The sequence below is a fragment of the Triturus cristatus genome, chromosome 10 (genome assembly GCF_964204655.1).
Source record: "Triturus cristatus chromosome 10, aTriCri1.1, whole genome shotgun sequence".
Classification (NCBI taxonomy): domain Eukaryota; kingdom Metazoa; phylum Chordata; class Amphibia; order Caudata; family Salamandridae; genus Triturus; species Triturus cristatus.
Window position 1 is genome coordinate 146,619,152 of NC_140593.1, and position 20,369 is coordinate 146,639,520.

Here is a 20,369-nt window from a genome sequence, read left to right on the forward strand (position 1 = left end):
TAGGTAATAGGGACTGACCATAACAGAATAACAAGTGACATTGTTGATCGACCTTGCACATTATGTTCAGACCGAATTGAAGGGAAAGCTGAAAACATGAAAAACACTCTGTTATCATGTACAGGGCAGAGGCAAAGTGTAGCGAAGACAAACTCTTAGCAGAGGCGTGCGAAAAAGCAGCAGCATAGGGCAAGCAAAACTCATTCTAACTTGCCAATGTCGACAATGTATCTAAGAGCCACATAACCCCATATAACAATACATAATGGCTGGGAATTACGCCCAGTAGAATATGAGCTAAGGAAATTAGGAGTCTCTCATATCAGCAACAGATTCAAGCAGCTGTGAGGGCGCTCAGTCCCATAATAAATATGCATTACAGTGGCACACCCAAGGTGCATGGATCAGGGATGGTCTTAATCTCAAACTCTATGAGGTAATGTGTCCCAGAGGCAAGATTCAAACAGCATTTCAAAATAAAGTCAATCTGAAGACCGATTCAAAAATGCAGATCGCAATTGTGAAACTATGCAATACACTGCAGGCAGAAGAGCCTTAGAATAACAAAAGGCTTCATCCAGTGGATTCTTTGACAGTGAGATCATATAAAATCAACAGTGCTCATCTTTCTGCATGCATTGTCAAATGAGAAATATCAACACAGAATAAACATAATGAGTCTGCATCCATTTTAAACAAAGATGGCGTTGAGGACTGAGGCCTAGTGATGTCTAAGCTAGAAATGACATTTAATCTAATGGTTTAGTTTCAATTGCAATACCTCTGTCAATACACATGACTAAATTCAAATGCAGTGCAACTATTATTAATGCACATCAAAACACTCAAAAGCTCCCTCAGATGTTTTAGTGAAATGTTCCAGAGTAGATAACAGAAAAAACAACTGCACTGTAGCAGTGCAGTCCAGGGAACATTGCAATTTAAATATTGCACCACTATTAAAAGGTAAAAATGCAACAAGTGCATAAGTATGAATCACTTCTAGGAACTTTGAGTTGAATGCTTGTGAGAGGTAACCGATTCAGGGCTCTTCTTGGGTAGTTCATTGTTTACATCCTTCTGGACTTTGTGTATGAGACGCTTTCTGTGTATGTTGCTTGCTGAAAGGTTGATGGTGTCCAATTTAAACATTATATCTGAAAGAGACAATTAGTTATATATTCCTTACCTTAGAATTACCCCCAGGCGTCACACTGGATCCGGAATGTTTTTCACCAGCAGTACCCCTGCACGTCGAAAGGTGGTGTTGGTCGACTCCGTGTTCGTCGTTGGCGTCATGGTTGCTGGGATGGCCTTGCGGTAGCTACTTAGACACTGCCCTCGCGCTCAAACGTCTGTTCTTTTTCCGCGCCAGCCAGCGTACATCCGGAGAGAGCGGTACCTTCAGTCACTTTTTGACTGACTTTTTGCCTACTTTTGTCGACGTTGTTTTTGAGTCTTCAACTCCTGATGCACGTCGGGGATGCCCAGTTTCAAGGCTTGCGGTTCCTGTAGCCGGCTGATGTCAGTGATGGACCCACACCGCGTGTGCCTGTTTTGCCAGGAGGTGCGACCACGACTCCAAGTCGTGCTCTGACTACCAGACAATGAATCCGAATTCTTTGCGGGAGCGGTCCCGAAAGCTTCTTGAGGCCCGGCAGTCGACACCGCGCCGTTCATGGTCCAGGTCGCATGGGAGGTTGAGGGTCGGGTCCCAAAGCCACCACCACCAGTCTTCATCAAAGTCTTCGCACTCCTCAGGTAAGTCGAAGCACAAGAAGAAGTCAAAGAAGAATTGTCGCTGTTCGTGTTCTCCCCGTCGGTTGGCCTACGTGACGAGGGATGTGGGTGGTGCTGCTCCTGCGGCTCCGCGTGTGGAGCCTGAAGGGTCGACTCAGTTTCCCTCCCTTCCTGGGACCTGGAGCGACCACTGCCCAGCTTCAAGCCTTCTACGGCAATTCATGCCATCTTTGGGCAGCCCGACTCTGCCGGCACACCTTCGGTCCCGCGGACTCAGCTGGTGGCCCTGGGCCTTCGACGCTGGCATCTCCGCCCCGCAGGGTGCACTGGGATCCAGGCATGGAACTGTATCGGCACCGATTCCACCTGCACCACGTCCGCAACAGACGCCAGTTGTATCCCCAGCCGGAGTCGACCCCGGCCTCCACCCCAATGTGGACACGAAGCCGGACCGGCGTCGCCCACGGGAACTTTTGTGCCCCTGTTCTATCCTGGTTCTTTTCAGCCAGATTGACAACCAGAGGAGGGTGAGGATGACTGGGAGGGGTCTGAAGACCCTTTGACTGACCAGTTTGGTTATGAACTGTACTGGAGAGAGGAGCTGGAACTGGGAGAATCCAGTCATCTGGATACCTCACCAGACCATGGCATGTTGTCTTCTCCTACCGTGGTTATGGAGGAGGGAGCGTCTTATTCAGTGGTGTTGCATAGGGCGGCCGAGGCTCTCAACCTCGAGCTACCTACGGTAGCGGTCACGACTAACCTTCTGACACAGGTGCTTCAGCCGGCAACAAGCTCTTCAGAGCCCCTGCTGCCGTTCAATGAAGCCCTCACCGACATCCTTTTGGCCACCTGGTCCAGGCCCAACACAGGGGCTCCTGTGGATAGGATGATTGCCCGACGTCACCGTCCGGCCCCGGGCGATCCCACTTTCCTCTCCCAACACCCCACCCCTGAGAGCTTGGTTGTCCAAGCCTCCACCTCCAAAGGCGCATTCCCTAATGCACCACCTGATAGGGAATCCAAAAAGCTGGACCATCTTGGTTAGAAGATGTTTTATTCCGCCAGCTTGGGACTGCGGTCGGTAAACACTGCATGTCTGTTGGGCCATTATACTGACTCTGTGTGGGATACGGTGGCGCAGGTGCTGCCCCAGTGCCCGGAGGAGGCCAGGGCCCTGCTCGCCCGTGCAGTTGCCGATGGGAGAGACGCAGCGAAGTTTACCATACGCTGTGGACTGGACACCGCCGACTTGCTAGGTAGGACGATTTCAACGTGGGTAGCCCTTCGATGCTACGCCTGGCTGAGGTCAACTAGCTTTTCTGGGGATGGCCAAGCTACCCTTATGGACATGCCCTCTGATGGCGGTCGCCTGTTCGACGACAGTGCAGACAACGCACTAGAGCACTTCAAGGACTCACGGGCTACGGCCAAGTCCTTGGGCCTCTCCACCACTCACCCTGCGCAGTCTGCTTTTCCCCCTTTTCATGGCTACGGAAGGGTTGCCCCACCACTTTCTACCCAGGGCCACAGGCCAGCGCAAGCTGTTTAACCCCTGTGCGGCAAGGGACGTGGGAACCACTGTCGTGGTTCTGGGGGCCAGCGAGCGGGCCAGTCCACAACCACCCCTCTGCAGCAGCCTCCAAACCCTCCTAGCCTGACCTTCCAGGATCACCAGTGGGTGGCAGGATCCGCCATCACCTCCCCCACTGGTGCACCATCACGTCGGACAGGTGTGTTTTGCAGATAGTCCGAAGGGGCTACTACCTCCATTCGAGACCTCCCCCCCCCCCACCCCCTCAGCCATGCCACCTCAGTACCATCGCATGTCGGAGGATTATCTGACCCTTCTCCAACAGGAAGTTACAGCTTTCTTGGCCAAGGGAGCTTTCGAGCGAGTTCCTACCCCAGAAGTAGGTTGTGGTTGCTATTCCCACTACTTTCTGGTGCCCAAGAAGGACAAAGGCCTGCGTCCTATCTTGGATCTCAGGAACGTCAACCGCTTCCTCCGGAAGGAGAAGTTCAAAATGTTGACGCTAGCTCAGGTCCTGTCTGCCCTCGACCCTGGAGACTGGATGGTAGCGTTGGACTTGCTAGACACTTACTTTCACATCCCCGTCCTGCCGGCCCACTGGCGTTACCTGCGGTTCACGGTAGGCCACGAGCACTTTAAGTTCACCGTGTTCCCTATTGCCTTACCAGCGCCCCTCGGGTGTTCACGAAAGTGATGGCGGTGGTCGCAGCTCATCTGCGCAGATCAGGGGTTCCAGTCTGCCCCTATCTTGACACCTGGCTGTTGAAGGCGGGCTCACCCCCGGCTGTCGTCTCCCACCTCCAGACTACAGCTGACCTCCTGCATTCGCTGGGGTTCTCCATCAATGTGCCGAAGTCCCACATGACTCCCTCTCAGAAGCTCATCTTCATCGGAGCGGTTCTGGACAGGACGCAGTCTCGGGTCTAGCCACCCGAACAGCGAATCCGGGATATTCAGGCTGTGATTCCGAACTTTCAGCCTCTATCCCGGATTTCGGTCAGGATTACCTTCAGGCTCCTGGGCCTGATGGCCTCCTGCATCCTGCTGGTGGACCATGGCAGATTGCATATGCAGGCTCTGCAGTGGGACCTGAAGTTTCCAGATGTCGGAGGGCACTGTACTCCAACTTCAGTGGTGGATAACGAACCAGGATTGGGTCGACGGCAGATTGCTCTCTCTTCCCCAACCGAAGTTTACAGTGGTGACCGATGCATTACTTCTGGAATGGGGGAGGCAGAGATCAGAGGCCTCTGGTCTCCGGCAGAGTCTGGGCTCCACATCAACCTTCTGGCGCTTCGGGTGGTTCTTCTTGCCCTCAAAGCATTCCTTCCCTCTGTCTGGGGAAGAGTAGTGCAGGTGTTCATGGACAACACCACCGCCATATGGTACTGCAACAAGCGGGGTGGGGTCGTGGACCCTATGTCAAGAAGCCCTGTGCCTCTGGACATGGCTGGAACATCATGGCATATCCCTGGTGGTCCAACACCTGGCAGGTTCACTGAACGCCAGGGTGAACGAACTCAGCCACAGGTGCTTGATGGCTCACGAATGGCTTCTTCACTCGGAGGTGGTGCAAGGTCTCTTTCAATGGTGGGGAGAGCCTTGGTTAGATCTATTTGCAAACTAAAAGAACGCGGTTTGTCAGCAATTCTGCGCTCTGGAATTTCCAAGGCGGCACTCGTTCTGCGACGCTTTTCGGCGAGAGTGTAGTATTGGTCTTCTATCCACCTTTCCGCCAATACAACTTCTGCCCAGACTGCTGGAGAAGATCAAGCGCGACCGGGCCCAAGACTTTCTGGTGGCTCCGGATTGGGCACGAAGAGTCTGGTATCCCGAGTTATTACACATGGCCATCGATCCGACTGCCTCTTCGGGAGGCTCTTCTGTCGCCGCAGCAGCAGGGGGTGGTCCTCCACCCAGACCGGTCCAGCCTCCACCTTCTTGCATTGAGATTGAGCGGCGACAGTTGACAACTTTCGACCTTCCTCCCGAAGTCTGTGATGTTATCTTGGCAGCCAGGCGTCCCTCTACTAAGACGGTATACGCCTGCAGATGGAACACATTTTTGGCATGGTGCACAGCAAATGCTGTGGATCCCCTTTCGGCCCCTCTTTCTGAGGTTCTCGTGTTCCTTCTTTCTTTGGCCCAGCAAGGCTCTGCTCTGGGCAATCTTGAGGGCTACCTCTCGGCCATCCTTTATTAGGCTTCCTGATCAGCCTTCTCTTTTCAAGTCCCCTGTTGTAAATCGCTTCCTTAAGGGCATTACTCATCTTTTTCCTCCTGTTCCCTTCGTAATGCCCCAGTGAGACTTGAACTTAGTTCAAACATATCTTCTGTGCGCTCACTTTGAGCCGCTACGTAACTGTCATGTCAGGCTTCTGACTTTGAAAGCTGCCTTTCTGGTGGCCATCACCTCTGCGCGCAGGGTGAGTGAGCACCTTGCTTTTTCTCCTGAACCTCCTTTTCTGGCTGTTCATCTGGACAAAGTTGTCCTCTGAACTCCTCCTTCCTTCCCAAAGTGGTTACTTCTTTCAACTTTGGATTGACCATCACTTTGCCCACCTTCTTTCCGCCTCCACATCCTTCCAAAGAAAAAGAGGCTCCACCGTCTCGATCCAAAATGTGCGCTTTCTTTTTATTTGGATCACACAAAGCAATTCCGGGTGGATGACCAGCTCTTTGTTGGCTACGTGGGCGCCAGAAAAGGTTGGGCCATGCACAACGGACTATTTCTAGATGGGTCATTGTGTGCATCAAAGCTTGTTATTCCTTGGCGAAGAAGGAGCCTCCAGTGGGGTTACGCGCCCATTCCACCAGGGCGACTGCAGCTGCCACTGCTTTGGGACATCGTCCCATTAATGACATCTGTGAGGCAGCTACATTGGCCTCTCTGCACACGTTCACAAAACACTACTGCCTGGACAGCTAAGTCCGTAGAGATGCCTTCTTTGGCCGTTCTGTTCTCCAGGACTTTTTGGTGTGAACTTGGTTCGCAGACCTACCTCCAGGGTTGGTATTGCTGGGGTATCCATTCTAAGGTAAGGAACCTATAACTAATTGTCTCTTTCAGATGAACAAGTTACTTACCTTCGGTAACGATATATCTGTAAGAGACATAGATTAGTTATAGATTCCTTACTGCCCCACCCATCCTCAAAGTTTTGTGAACTGATTTCTAGGGTTAAGGACTCCCTTTCAGGGCCCTAGTTTTGTGCACCAGTGGTCAGTGTCTTGCATGGCTCTGCACTTCTGGCGTGGAAAGTCATGTACCGAACTGACGTCAGTGCGCAAAGGGTGGTGTCTAAGTAGTTACCGCAACGTCATCCCGGAGACAACGACGAACGCGGAGTCGACAGACGCCACCTTTCGACGCGCAGGGGTACTGCTGACAAAAAGCTTTCCGGATCCAGTCTGATGCCTCGGGGGTAATTCTAAGGTAAGCAATCTATAACTAATCTATGTCTCTTACAGATATATCGTTACCGAAGGTAAGTAACTTGTTCTTTTTACAATCTCTATATGTACCTCACCAAAGGGATCACAGTTTGTTTATTTACCGGAAAAAAGTATGTAAGTCAGATACGATTACTTGATATATGAGATTACGTATCTTTAATAAACTATATGCACAAGAAACAGTTGCCTTCCAAGTCTTAGTAAATTGTTCCATGGCAAATCTTGCTGTAAAAATCATGAGGCTTCCGTTAGTAGACTTGTCTTCTTAAATTAAATGTATTTTTTTGTTTGTTTTATTTACTCTTTACAATTCACCAGCAGGACAGAAGCAATATGGTGAGTGAAAATCCTGTTATTCCTATGCCTGCTGCCTGCTGTTTGGTGCAATTTAGGTCATTCACCTTGGGTTGCGTTGTGCTTATGCTCATCACTGGTCTACTGATAAAAGAAGTTTATAACTATAGTTAGTTGTTAAAAATATATGGCAATAATGTATTAAAGCTGCAGTACTGCCTACAGATAATACACAATAATGCAGGCGATAATGGCACTTGTAGCCCTTTAAAGGTAACTATTCATATTTTCCATCTTGAATTCTACATCTCATTAACTCAGTCACTCTGAAAACCTCGATTTCTGTATTGGAAGGGTGGGATATTTCGTTTGCCGGGTTATATTTGGCTTTTAGAGCAAACAGCATTTTATTTAATAAGTTAAGCCAACACAGATGACTGTGATCTGCTGTACTTAATATAAACAAAGCACAATTTATTTAAAAACAATTAAATTGTTTGATTTGATACTGTACTTTGATATAAGTATGCAGTACTGCTTCTTTAAGCATTTTTAGTTGGAAATGATGGCGCACAGATGTTTTTTGTATTGTTTTAACTAAATGTTTCAGGCAGCAACTTAACATTACTTCATGAAACTTTCCAAGTGATATGTTGAAACTCAGCATTTATTGGATTGTTTGTTTTATTGTGTTTTGTATTGTACTATGAAAGCATGTTTTTGAGATCTTCTCTATATTTCCCAGTATTTAACAGCCACAGCTTACCAACACACGATTCATGTTTGGTTTATGTGATATGATTTGTTTAGAACATTAAATATAGTTTGCATGACTGCATGTATTTAACCAAAAAATGCAATTGTGCATTTCCAACTTTAAATGAATCACGTACACAAACATTTAATAGGTTGGCACAAGATCAAGATATCGAAGTCTGGCAAATTGCATTCCTTTATCTTTATATCTAAAATCTATCTTCTTGATCAACATAAAGCTGTGAATGTGTCTCCAGAGATGAAAAAAAGAGTGCCAAGACAAACTGCCACCTTTTGCTAGGCATTGACAGATGTTTTTATAGGCATCAGCGTTACCCATTCATTCAGTTGAGTTTTTGACTCAAATTGTTTTTCATAATTTCAAAGCCACAACATAAAGCTTCCTTCAGTGCTCCAAGTTATATTTTTTTTGCATTTAGCTATCCTCTCCTTAATTTTTAATTGACATGGTAAGCATGCATTGTTTTGTGGGAGATGAAGCATGTTTTCAAAGAGAAACAGATAATTTAGCTTTGCCAATAGCTTGTTGCCATGGTTCTGCAATTGTTCAGCAATTGATTATTTTCTTTTAACTTAAGGGCAATGTGTCAGAGGCATGTGTGGCTTTAAATACACATGCTTAGCAAAATCTCGACTTCTAGCGTTGGGCTCGGATGTGTGCAAGTTGTTTTTCTTCAAAGAGAGTCTTTAGAGTCACGAAGTATAGTGGTGACTCCTCTTGTTGGTAATGCGCATGGTCATAGAGTCCATTGTTAGATTATCTTCCGCTGTCAGGTTTGGACGTGTACTCCTCTGCTCCGATTCGACATAGTTATCTATTCCTTACAAACATTACTTTCTGTATTCGGTAGCAGCTGTTCTCAGTCTCCCTCATCGGTTCATCAATGTTGACCTAAACGGGGCAGCTTTGAGTAGGCTGCGGCCCCTGTTGGCCTTCACCCTTCAGGACGGTTTACATCCAAGAAGTTCCCGCCACACCATGTTCACCCAGTGATGGAACAGATGCCCTTCTGCTTCTGTCCTCGCTGCCACACCAAGTTTCCATGCACCGGTCTCCATCAGGTGAGTAACTTGTGTCTCTCCCCTGAACACAAGGAAGCTACCTGTGTGGCCTGCAGGTGTTTTCAGTCTAAAAAGGCACTGAGTGACCATAGAGCTTGATGCCTCAAGATGCTCCAACACAGCACAGAGGACACACCAGATCTCTTTGGTTCTGAAGACCTTCAACAGGAGATACAAGCCCACCCATTCATCACTGACTAGGGCACTTTCTCTCATGAGGATGGCTCTGGTTCTGAGATGGAGATGCAGGACCTTTCTCCAGGGCATCCTGTGAGTACTTTGTCCCATCTGCCTCCACCCCGACACCAGCAGACCTCGACAAAGGGTCATCTTCCTCCCTCTGATTGACCAAGAACTATTGTTGGGCAACCACTGCGTTCGAGCCATTGTCTGTATCGACCTGCTGCTTCAGACACGCCTGGCCTCTTCACGAAAAAACAGTACCAGCTACATGTTTCTGGGCCGACTCATCCCACATCAGAGTCGAGCCGACCTTAGTAGCCGCAACCTTCAATGTCGAAACAATGCTCCACCTGGGAACCGAAAATGCCTGCTTGGACCCAAAACCCTAGGCACCAAAGATACCAGCATTGAAGACTTTGAAATAGGAGCCAAAATCATTGGGCAAACATGCACATACTTTCGAACCCGTGGAACCAGTGCTTCCAAGGCTACAAGAGGAGAGAGAACAGAAGCATATCATGAAACATCCGGACACTGGTCGCATCATTATGAAACCTCCTTACTCAGGGGCACAACCACCCAAAGACAATTGTCATTTGAGGAAGCTTTGGAAGTGCCAATGCCACCAGAGTTGATGAAGAAGGCGGGCAAGGCCCCACGCCGTGCACATATCAGCCCTCCACCAACACCTGCTGCCCACCACACTCAATCACCATCGCCTTCACCTATTCAACTTCCAACGGACTCACCAGAGGTTTCCATTCACGCCTACATAGGGAACGAATTTTCCAACCCACCGCAAGATGACCCGTTGGACTCATGGTGCAGAGCCACCTGCAGACCACAGACCCAGATCTATAGCCCGCGAAACCCTCTCCCCCGATGACTCTACCACCTACCATGACCTAATAAGTAAAGCCGCCATATTCCACAAAGTTCAACTGCATACCAAGTGTGAGAGGCTGTCCTGGTATATGCTGTCCACTAATGTAAGTGGGCCCTCTGCACCACCCAGACAACACTTATGGTGATTTAAGAGGACCGGACAACCTTAGGAAGCTATCCAAGTGGTAGCTGTGGAGAGCAGCCTTCAGGCTTAGTATTGAAGGAGTACAAAGCAGCTTGTTTTACCAGAATGCAATCTTATAGTATAGATTAAATGAAAAGGGAAGCACACAGTAGTTATTAAAAAAAATATGTATTTATTATATAACACTATCTAGTACGTTACAGTATCTCCTACACAGAGATAGACACAAAGCACACAAAACGTAAGCACAGAAACCGCAGTAAATAGCACTAATAAACATTGGGCCCTGGGGGGGACCAAACCATATACTACGAAAGTGGTACAAGAATCATGACTCGAGTCAGGATGATGTCGAGAGGATGTAGAATCGCTGGGACCCCAAGGAACCATCCAAGGTGAGTAGATAGGGACCCCACGGAGAACCGGTGCAGTGTGGGTACACGACTGTATGCTCCGAACAACTCTGTGAAAGTCGTGGTTGGACTTTTAAAGATTAAGGACCTTTCCAAGTGGACTACGAAGAAACCCCGTCGAAGACAGAAGGTTGGAGAGCCACCCCACCAGTGGATACCGAATACCCAAGTTACCTAACCCAGAGAAGCCGGGTGCATACGTGTGAAGTGGCGTCAGAAACCGCAGTCGAACCCAATGAAGTACTTCAAAGAAGAGCCGCTGCTGGAAGGGAGAAGAATGTCAGTTGGAATCCAAACGTGGATTCTTGTCGAGGAGTACCTGAAAGCAGAGGGGACAGAGTCTGGGTCACTTGGGAGTGACCAGGGGCTTGATAGACAAATGCCCACTGATGTCGGGTGCTTCAGGATAGTTGACGGAGATCTGACTCTGCAGCTTCGGGGACCAGGCGACGTTGAGAACGACCAGGAGCCGGATGCGAGCAGTCCAACAAAGGATGTCGAGTGCTGAGGGGTCGGTGTCCGGCTGAAGCACCAACAAGCCTTAGCGACAGCAACCCACACCGGAAGTCAAGAAAGTGTACGGTTCGGACTAGCAAAGTCCAAGAGACTCACCACACACAGGGGAGTCAGGGCAAGCCTGGAGCAACCAGGGGAGTTCAAGAAAAGCAAAGTTGAGAGGACGTCGAGCAGCTTCTCAAAAAATGCCACGAAGCACACGGTGCGAGGTGGTTGAAGATCTTTGTGGAAATGGTCGCCAGAGTTTGGGGCTTCTCGGAGCCCAATGCACTTGTTAAAGAACTACCAACAAACACATGCACTTGCAAAAGTACGCGGTGCACAGGGGTTCCAGTATTGCAGCCCCCACGAGGGATTTTGACCTCAAACTTGGTGAGAGGGCAGCTCAGACCTCAAGGGGCGTAGAAACCCACCTCCTGTGTTGCTGAGCCTTTCAGAGTCCGTAGGAGCTCAGGATCAGCAGACTGGTCAGCAGTGTTGTGGTGACTGTGAATGCAGGGGAGTGGCTCCTTCACCCCAAGGGAGATTATCTTCAGGTGTCTTGGATGCTCCACAGGTCCTACATGGATCCTGTACAGTGCACAGGCAAAGACGATGCAGCAGACTGAGAGGGAGACGAAGTCAGGCCCAAACGAAGTCCAGCAAAGTCCAGAGTGCCCAGACGGTTGAAGTGCAGTGGTTTCAGTTCTGAATCTTGTCCACGACGAATCTAAGGCCCTAAAGCCAGGTAAGCCCTTAAATACCCACGAGACAGGGTTGGGAAGATTCAGAGACCCTCCCAGGGGAGGGATTGGACAGGGGGCAGGTTACTCCCATGTCCTTTGTCCAGTTTCGTTCCAGAGTGGGAGCCAATGGCTCCCAGGACTGGTTTGAACAGGTCTATGCACAGGGACACCAAATGTGCCACTCATGTAGACTAGTCAAAAACCAGCTTAGTACCAGGCAAAAAGTGGGGGTACAGATGCAGAAGGATCCTACCTTCCTACACTGAGCCTTTACAGGATGACTTTTTATTTGAAACTCTCTCCTCTAGTCAGTGATCAACCTAGTAGTATCTGCCAATGCTGAAAGGCACGCTACACCACACGCCTGATATGTTTAATGACCCTGTTACGTCCCGTGTCTCCACACCCATTGTTGACAAAAATATGAAGCATCACCCAGTGACCCCACATACATAAAAGGGCAACTCCCACCTGACTCATTGGTAGTTGCCACAGCACGTAAGATGGCTAACTCTCAAACATATGGTGAGGCACCAGATAAAGAGATTAAAATTCTATATGCCGCAGGTAAGAGGGTGGCTGCCCGGTCTGCCAACCAGTGGAGGATTGCTAACTCCATCGGCCTCCTATCCCGTTACAATAGGGCCCACTGGGGCGAAATGGAAGACATCCTCCAATATGTCCCGGAAGAGCAGAAAAAACAGGCATACCAAATTGCTTTCACGGGAAAGCTCATTTAAAATACCACAATTCGTGGTTCCCTTGATGCAGCTGACACATGGCCTGCACGCGTAAATCAGCAGACACCGGTGATGGCTGCTGACCAGTGCAACCCAATTAAAGTGATAACCACAGGATCACGCAGACTTGATAGTGTTCTAAATTACTTTGAAGTTAGTACCATCGATACTAAGATCGATAGTCCAGATGGATTCAATGGACTTACATGGCACTTAGATTTAGTGCATCCTAAACAGGAGATGAATTCTCCAACAGATGTTATGGTCATTCTATGATAGACCTTCCAGCGGTTGTGCAGTGGATATTCAGTGGTTTTGTTGGTTCTCACACACACACCCTTCTCTTTTGTATAATGATATTGAGCCAGATTACTTTGTTCTGAAGAGACCCTCCCACTCACAAGGGGTTGAAACGTAATTATATATCTCCTTTAGTTCTGTGATTTGTGACCCACATTGTGGTATATGATACGCACTTACATGTTTGTACTAGACTCAGGAGCCAAGGATGATTTGTGGTGTCTTTTGTATATAGTTTAATGCTTATCCACACTCTTTAGCCCTGCGTCGTCTGCACTTTTTATGAGTCACACTGTTATTTGCATTTGCTTTGGAGGAGAATGCAAAACAGCAACAGAAATCTTTCAAGTCTGTTTTATGCTACCCAAATGAGAACCTTCCATAAGGCTGCTAAATAATACATTTAGTGTGGGTTTCCGATGATTTATACAAAGAGAATTCCATTTTGTTACAATGAGCCCCACAGTGAACTCTGTTCATATAACGACACCACGGCTAGAAGCACAAATTCTAGTATCCTCTTTCGGAGACATGACTGGCTCAGTGTGTCAGGTTTTAAACCTGAGATTCCTCAAATTCTTTTAGCTCTTCACTTTGACGGGAACCACCTTTTTGGTCCCAGGACGACTCCCTCTTGGAAAAAATAAAAAAAGATAATGAGATGGCCAGGCCATGAGGGCGTTACAAACACCTTCGCAACATGGTTTGAATTGCTGCTTCTTTTATCATGGGGAATTCAAAACCCCCACCCCGAAACCTCTACCTCCTATAAGAGTCCCCAGGTCCATCGTACTTTACCCAGGGGATGCTACAGCGGCTCCTTTAGAGGCAATAATTCCAAAGGAAGAGGCAGGGGTGGTTTCACCAAGCCCTCTGCCACCACCAAACCCTGACTTGCCAACCCCCGTGCACCCCCCAACACCTGTTGTTGGTTGACTACAACAGTTCTTTCCTGCCCGGCTAAACATAACTTGCTACCAGTGTGTGTTGGATATTATCCAACATGGTTATTATCTGTAGCTCACTTCCACAGCTCTAAACATTCCTCCTTGCAAACAGAAACTCTCACCACAACATTAGCAGTTGCTTAGGGAGGAAGTTCATGCAGTTGTCAAGAAAGGGGCAATAGAGCCAGTGCCAGTTCACCAGCCAGGCAAAGGAGTAGTCTATTCACTCTACTTTCTTATTTCCCCAAAAGACAGGTCCTTAAGACCAATCTTAGACCTCAGACCCATAAACGAAGAGCACTTTCACATGGTCACTCTTCAAGATGTTATTCGGTTACTACAACAATGCGACGTCATCGCCACTCTTGTCCTGAAGGATGCCATTTCCACATACCTATTCTTCCTGCCCATCCCCAGTACCTCAGGTTCGTAATGAATGGACAGCACTTCCAATTCAAAGTGCTTCCCTTCGGGGTCACAACCACCCCCATGGTTTTCAAAAAATGTCTTGAAGTAGTAATTGCTCGTGTGCGCAGGCAAAACCTACACATTTTTTCCATATTTAGATGGTTGGCTCATCAAGTGCAACTTATCAAAATTGCTTCCAAAACACTCAGGCCACCATAAACCTACAGCATCAGTTAGGTTTCACTATCGCAGCAGTCAAAACCTACCTTCAACAGGTGATGGCTTACCCCAACGTTGCCAAGATTTAATCCTTCCAGGCACTCGTTCCCCAGTTCCAGCCTCACCAGCAGGTAACAGTGAGGACAGTTATGCATCTCCTCTGAACCATGGTTTCATACATAGCCATAGTACCTCATGCCAAACTCGACATGCGTCTGCTGCAAGAGTGCTTAGCGCACTAATGGACTCAAGCGGAGGTTTAGTAGGAAGATCTAATGTTGATTGGCCGCCAAGCTTACCGCTCTCTGCAGTGGTGGAATACCCACAATCTCCTAAAAGACGATCTTTCCTATACCCAGTTTCAGTGGACTATAACAACGGATGCCTCCCTCATGGGTTGAGGAACGCACTCATAAAGACCTGACTGTCCAGTGGCACTGGACACTCTGCCAAATACATCTCCATATCAATCACCTGGAGTTGCTAGCTATTAATCTACCACTTAGTCTTCCTTCCTCACCTGACTGGCAAAGTCCTGATCAAAACAGACACCATGACTGCCATGTCTTATCTGCAAAAGCAGAGGAGCACCAGGTCCCCTCACCTCTCTCAGCTAGCCCAAAACTTCTGGAGGTGGACCGTCCGATACAACATTCACCTGTTGGCGAATACCTCACTGGAGTGGACAATGCCTTTGCAAATCTCATCAGCAGGATATGCCAACAAGTCCACTAGTGGGAGCTCCTTCCGCAAGTCCTCCTCCCATACTTCTGGCGTTTGGGTCACCCAGACAGACGTTTTCGCCACCGCAGAAAACGCCAAATGCCCAAACCTTGTCTTCAGGTTCCCATACACACAGTCCAAAGGCAACACACTATGGTTGAGTTGGTTCGGGATATTTGCTTACACTTTTCCACCTCTCCCACTGCTTCGGTTTGTGGTTAGCAAACTTTGACAGACATCTCTCACCCTCATCCTAGTGGCTCCCATATGGGCACAGCAACCATGGTTCACCACGCTCCTAGAACACTCAGTAGTTCCCCACGAGGTACTGCCGAAAAAGTAGGACATTCTCTCTCAGAACCATGGAGGAATCAGACACCTAGTCTCCAGGTCCCTCAACCTTGCGATTTGGCTCCTGATATCCAAGAGTTTGTTATTTAGATCAACCACAACCTTGTATGGACATTCTCAAAGAAGCTTTCAGGCTCACTACTTGTGTCTGTTATGCTGCAAAGTGGAAAAGATTTGTTCACTATTGTCATTCCAAACACATTGATCCTTTAGAAGACATTGTTATTTATTCCATTTACATTCCTCCTGTCTAGCTTCTACATCTATAAGGCTACACCTTGTGGCGGTAGCCGCATATCTACAAAACAGGCAACACACGTCGCTATTTAGGATTCCAGTCATTAAAGCCTTCCTGCCAGGTCCCCAAAGAGTCATTGCTCCTAGGGTGCCACATTATTTGATGGTCAATCTAGAAGCACTATGAAAAAATAATTATCATAGTCCACCCCTGAAGTGATCATTGCCTGGACAACAGTTTGACTGAAATCTTGTTGTACTAAAGAATTTATTTTCCTGAAGATTCTAACAGTCAAAAAGCAGATTGGGAAATTATTTGTTTGTGGCTTAAATGATAAATTGCAGTAAAAAAGATTTCTGCACTGAATCCACAGAACCGGAGCAGGTAAGTCTAGATGCCGGTAAACCAGCTTCTGGTCAATTGCTTGGGGATCCGTTACCACCATGTCTTCTGTTCTATTGATATATATTGATTCCCCCTTGTTTTTTGGCCTTCTCATGAAGGATAACGCTGAAACACCAAAGTGTTGCAAGTAGTTTTATAGTTAGATTCAGTAGTGTGGGGCTCAGTGATGAACCTTAGCGCATTAGCAATCAGAGATGTTTTGAGAGTGACCTGTGAGGGACCCTTGGGACTTCTTTGGTATTCTCCTGCAAGAAGAAACCAAACAATTTAAGCCCTTTGCCACCTATTCCAACTTCCTATAGATGCTGGATAAGTGTAGATTGTGAGACTCTACCACTGTCACACGGCTGGCATCCAAGGAGGTGTAGATATGTAGAAAGGCTTGCAATTAAGGCTTAGTGTGTACATTTTTGAAAGTTTCAAAGCCTGAGTGCTTCCAGTCTCCCAAATGAGAACTCAAAAACACAAACCACCACAATTTGACAAGTTGTAGTTGTATTTTGATTAAAGAATGTTTTTGCTGCCTCTTAGGTGTTTAGAGCTTTTTATTATTTTTAAATAGTTTGATTAAAAAAGTAAAATTTTTCTCATGTTTTAAATAATTCCAAGTTAATTTCTTGCATTTTGTAAAACATATTCGACATTTAAATACCCATTAGAACTTTGTAATAAACTACTCCAACTTGAAAAATAATCCTCACAACTATAACTAACCATTAAAATATGAAATTCTGCAGCAGTTCCTAAAATATAAAATCTTTTTTGATTTAATTACAGGTTCCTATATAATTCTAAGACATATTCTAGAATAATTAATTAATCAAACTTTACAAAAATACTAATGTGATATTTTATTTTACACCTTTTTTTTTTTAGATTACCCTAAATCATTTTATAGTTATTTTAAATTGATCATTGCAACAATTTTTTAAGAGATTGTCGAATTGTTAGGAATTTGTAATCCTTGAAACTCTGAAAGTCCCCTTATACCATATTATTTTTTTAAAGATACAGTTAAACAGTAAAAGTAAATGTCTAAAACTAAGTGACAATTTCAATTTTTTAATTTTCCAGCCATTCAGCAAAGTGGTTATTAACATTGTTGAGGGCTGGGTTGTGGGGACTCATGGTCTGCTTGAGGCTCTGCCTTCCATGAGCTATAGCTTCTAACCCCCCCCCCCCCCCCACACAATTATTGTTCTGTGGTATTTAGTGACATATTAGATTTGCACACCTGTTTATATCTTTAAAAAGTACAAATTGTACAACCCTTTTCTGGTAGTATTCTTCTCAAGCAATGTTTTAGTGCATTCAGCAACAATTTGTGACTAATTATGGGGTAAATGGCTTGAATCCAAAATTATGCCACAAACTCTACAGCCACAGAATCTCATAACTCTGCTGACCCTCGCCATAAGAGCAAGCAAGACCTACTCATTCTAATTCCAGTCAGTGCACATTGTTAGAAGCACTTTGAATAAACAACGTTTAAAAGCAAACTACCAGAAAACCAATATGTCATACAAAAAATACGTAACAGGTAGAGTATAAATTCCTTTCATACAAGCTCAACACCCATTCTTTATACGGATCTTGACAAGAGCAGGCGTGATTTGCCCAGGAAAGAATGCCCTCTCTGTAGTTGTACCCATCTTTGCATTTTCCCTACACCTGAAGTCTCTGTCCTGTGACCAGTCGAGGTTGAAAGGAAGTTCACGCTCTCGCAATTGTTCTTATGGCACATCCTCGTCATGGTTGATATCTTTAGGTAAGTTAAAGAAGCACAAAAAGTCCAAGCTGGAATTGACCCCTTTCTTCAGCTCTCTAGAGAGGACAGGGTGCCACTTTATCTCGCTCCTGAACTCCTTAAGATCCAATGATGCAGCCCAAATTTGGTCAGTTGACGACATTGCAGCAGATCACGCCCCAAGAATCCGTAGAGTTGGTGTCCTGTCAGCAGGTTCACCCTCGGTGCTGGGTGTGCCTCTTGAACCTTTGGGTTCTGCACCGATTTATATTGGGTGCCAGTGCCGACGACTCCTGAAGACGATCCATCACCTATAGTTGTTTATGGTTCTGAACCGATCTCGATCACGGAATGCATTCTGACCCCACCAGAGCATAAGCAAGTACCAACCTGTCTATCTCTGACACATTTCAGTTGCCACAAGGCAGAGCTCATACTTTTCATCCGCTCTTTGGTTCTTATTTTAAGATTAATAACTATGATGAAGCGGATGAATTTCCCCCCAGGTGAGAGTAGGGCACTTGGTGCACAGAATTACAGGGCACCAGTGGTCTAGAAACCTCCACAGACACTGTACTTGTCTCTCCCCCCATCACAAAGTAGAGTGCCTCTTTCGCCATTGTTATATAACGGGCTGCTCAGGTGCATGGCTTGCAGATCCCTACCATGCAAGTCAAGACTAACCTGCTCAAAGAGTTTTAACAAAGTTCTGATGGATACCGTCTTTGGCTCTTGGACAAAACCATGCTCTGGGCCTCCAGTAAATAGGCAGGTAGCTCATCGCCACAGACCAGCAGCATGTAACACTGACTTTCTGACTCAAAACCCTAAGGCCTTTTCTGCAACACCTCCTGGCTGTTAATCCAAATGGAAGGAGACCTTAGGCAAGCAAATATTCTCCTCTACCTGTCGTGTTTTATGTTCTGTCAATACCGGCTGCCTCCAGAACCGTAACATCCATGCTTTGTTTGATATTGTAGGTTAAATCCTACCGGCAGTTCCGGACGTCTTGCATGTCTCTAGTCCGAACCATCCAGAACGACTGGGATGTAGGAAACTTGTTATATTTGCTTTGGCCTGGACACAACTGATTGCTTGGGTCAAGGAAGGGGCACGGTTGTGGTGCTTCGTTGCCATGCATGGATGAGGTCTACAGGCTTCTAAGAGTATGTTCATACATCCTTGATGGACATGCCATTTGATGACTTTGCTTCTTTGGTAAGAAAGAGACTCTGTCTTGAATGCTTTAAGGAAAGCTGTGCCACAGCGAATTCTTAGGGTTTTCTGTCCCTACCAGGCACTTCTCCAGGATTTCTGACCAATCTGAGGATATGCCTGGGGTTTGCAATGTTGTCAGTGTCAGACACCAGCCCAAAAACCTTTGCACCCATTTTGTTGCAAAGGCTGTGACTCCCAGAAACAATGTATAGTGCATCAGGGACAATGTGAAGCTCAGTTCCCCGGACCTTTAGTGACCACAACAGCAAAATGACTTTAGTGGTCCTTTTCGACTACACCCACACTGTAGGAGGCAGGCGTTTTCTCCAAGGATGACAAGACATCACTTTGGATGTATTGGTCCTCCAAATAGTCAAACAGGATTACACACTTCCATTTCTTTCTAGATCGCCTCACATTCCAATACCATCAGTGCAGCTGACTGAGCACCACATATCTGTTAAACAGCAGGAAGTGATGCCCATTTGACCAAAGTAGCCATAGACAGGGTTCCGGTCTTAGAATTAGAAACTCATTGTCAGTGAAATTGCTCTCCCTCCCTCGCAGCTCCACCATTAAGTGAGGCCTTCCCCCGAGCCCCTGCACTCTTTCGTGTTTTAATGTTCGAGGCCCTCCTCCACCCACAGGTTTCACCTGCGCCTCATCCCTGGTGGTCCAGTGGACCTCTGTCTCCATTCTCTCGCTCTGCTTCTTCTCTTATTTTCACTTGTTTTTTTCCCTCACTTCTATCACCAGCCTTCACTCTCCTTCTGGGTCTTTCCTCTGTTTTCTGTCGTTTTCCCCTCATATCAAGCTCCCCCCCTTCACTCTCCTTCTGTGTCTTTCCTCCGTTTTTCACTCGTTTTTTACCCTCATCTCAATCTCCCCCTTTGACTCTCCTTCTGTGTCCTCTGTCTTTCCTCCACTCTTTCTTGCACTTTTGCTGCCTTATTTGCACTTTTCGCCTTTTTCTTTTTGCCTTTTTCAGCCTGTTTTTCCCCGCCGCTGCTACCCCCGCAGCCCTACCCTCCCCCCACCCCCAGCACGACCAGTGCAACCGGTCAAATCCTGCTTCCCTCCCCACTCCCGCCTCCCATCTGCGCCTGTCCGCGACCCGGCTGCGTCCAGCGCCAGGAACCCTGGATCTCTGCACCGCCAATGCTACGACCCGGTGGCACTCCACGCTCTCAACCCAGGCCGCAACAACTGCAAGCTAGCATCACCAGCCGACACCCACGGACCCACAGCATACCGGTAGCACCGCCAAGACCACGGACCCAGCGCAACCCGCCCGCAAGAACACAACTGAACCGAAGACTCTGCAATGTATCCTCCTCAACGTC

General features: G+C 47.2%; 1 protein-coding gene across 5 annotated transcripts in view; it reads left to right on the forward strand.

Moving 5' to 3' along the window:
* Window positions 1-20,369, forward strand: part of DNAJC13 (DnaJ heat shock protein family (Hsp40) member C13) — a 1,667,846-nt gene that overhangs the window by 557,152 nt on the left and 1,090,325 nt on the right. For 3 of the 5 annotated variants that reach the window (XR_014970022.1, XM_085630671.1, XM_085630672.1), the window contains exon 21: window positions 7,049-7,066. The exons of the other annotated variants lie outside the window; for them this stretch is intronic. Coding sequence is in view for 2 of the 3 variants with exons in the window: in XM_085630671.1 (XP_085486797.1) it covers window positions 7,049-7,066 (18 nt within the window). In the remaining variant the exon portion in view is untranslated. The remainder of the gene's footprint in view (window positions 1-7,048; window positions 7,067-20,369) is intronic. 5 annotated transcript variants of the gene reach the window in all.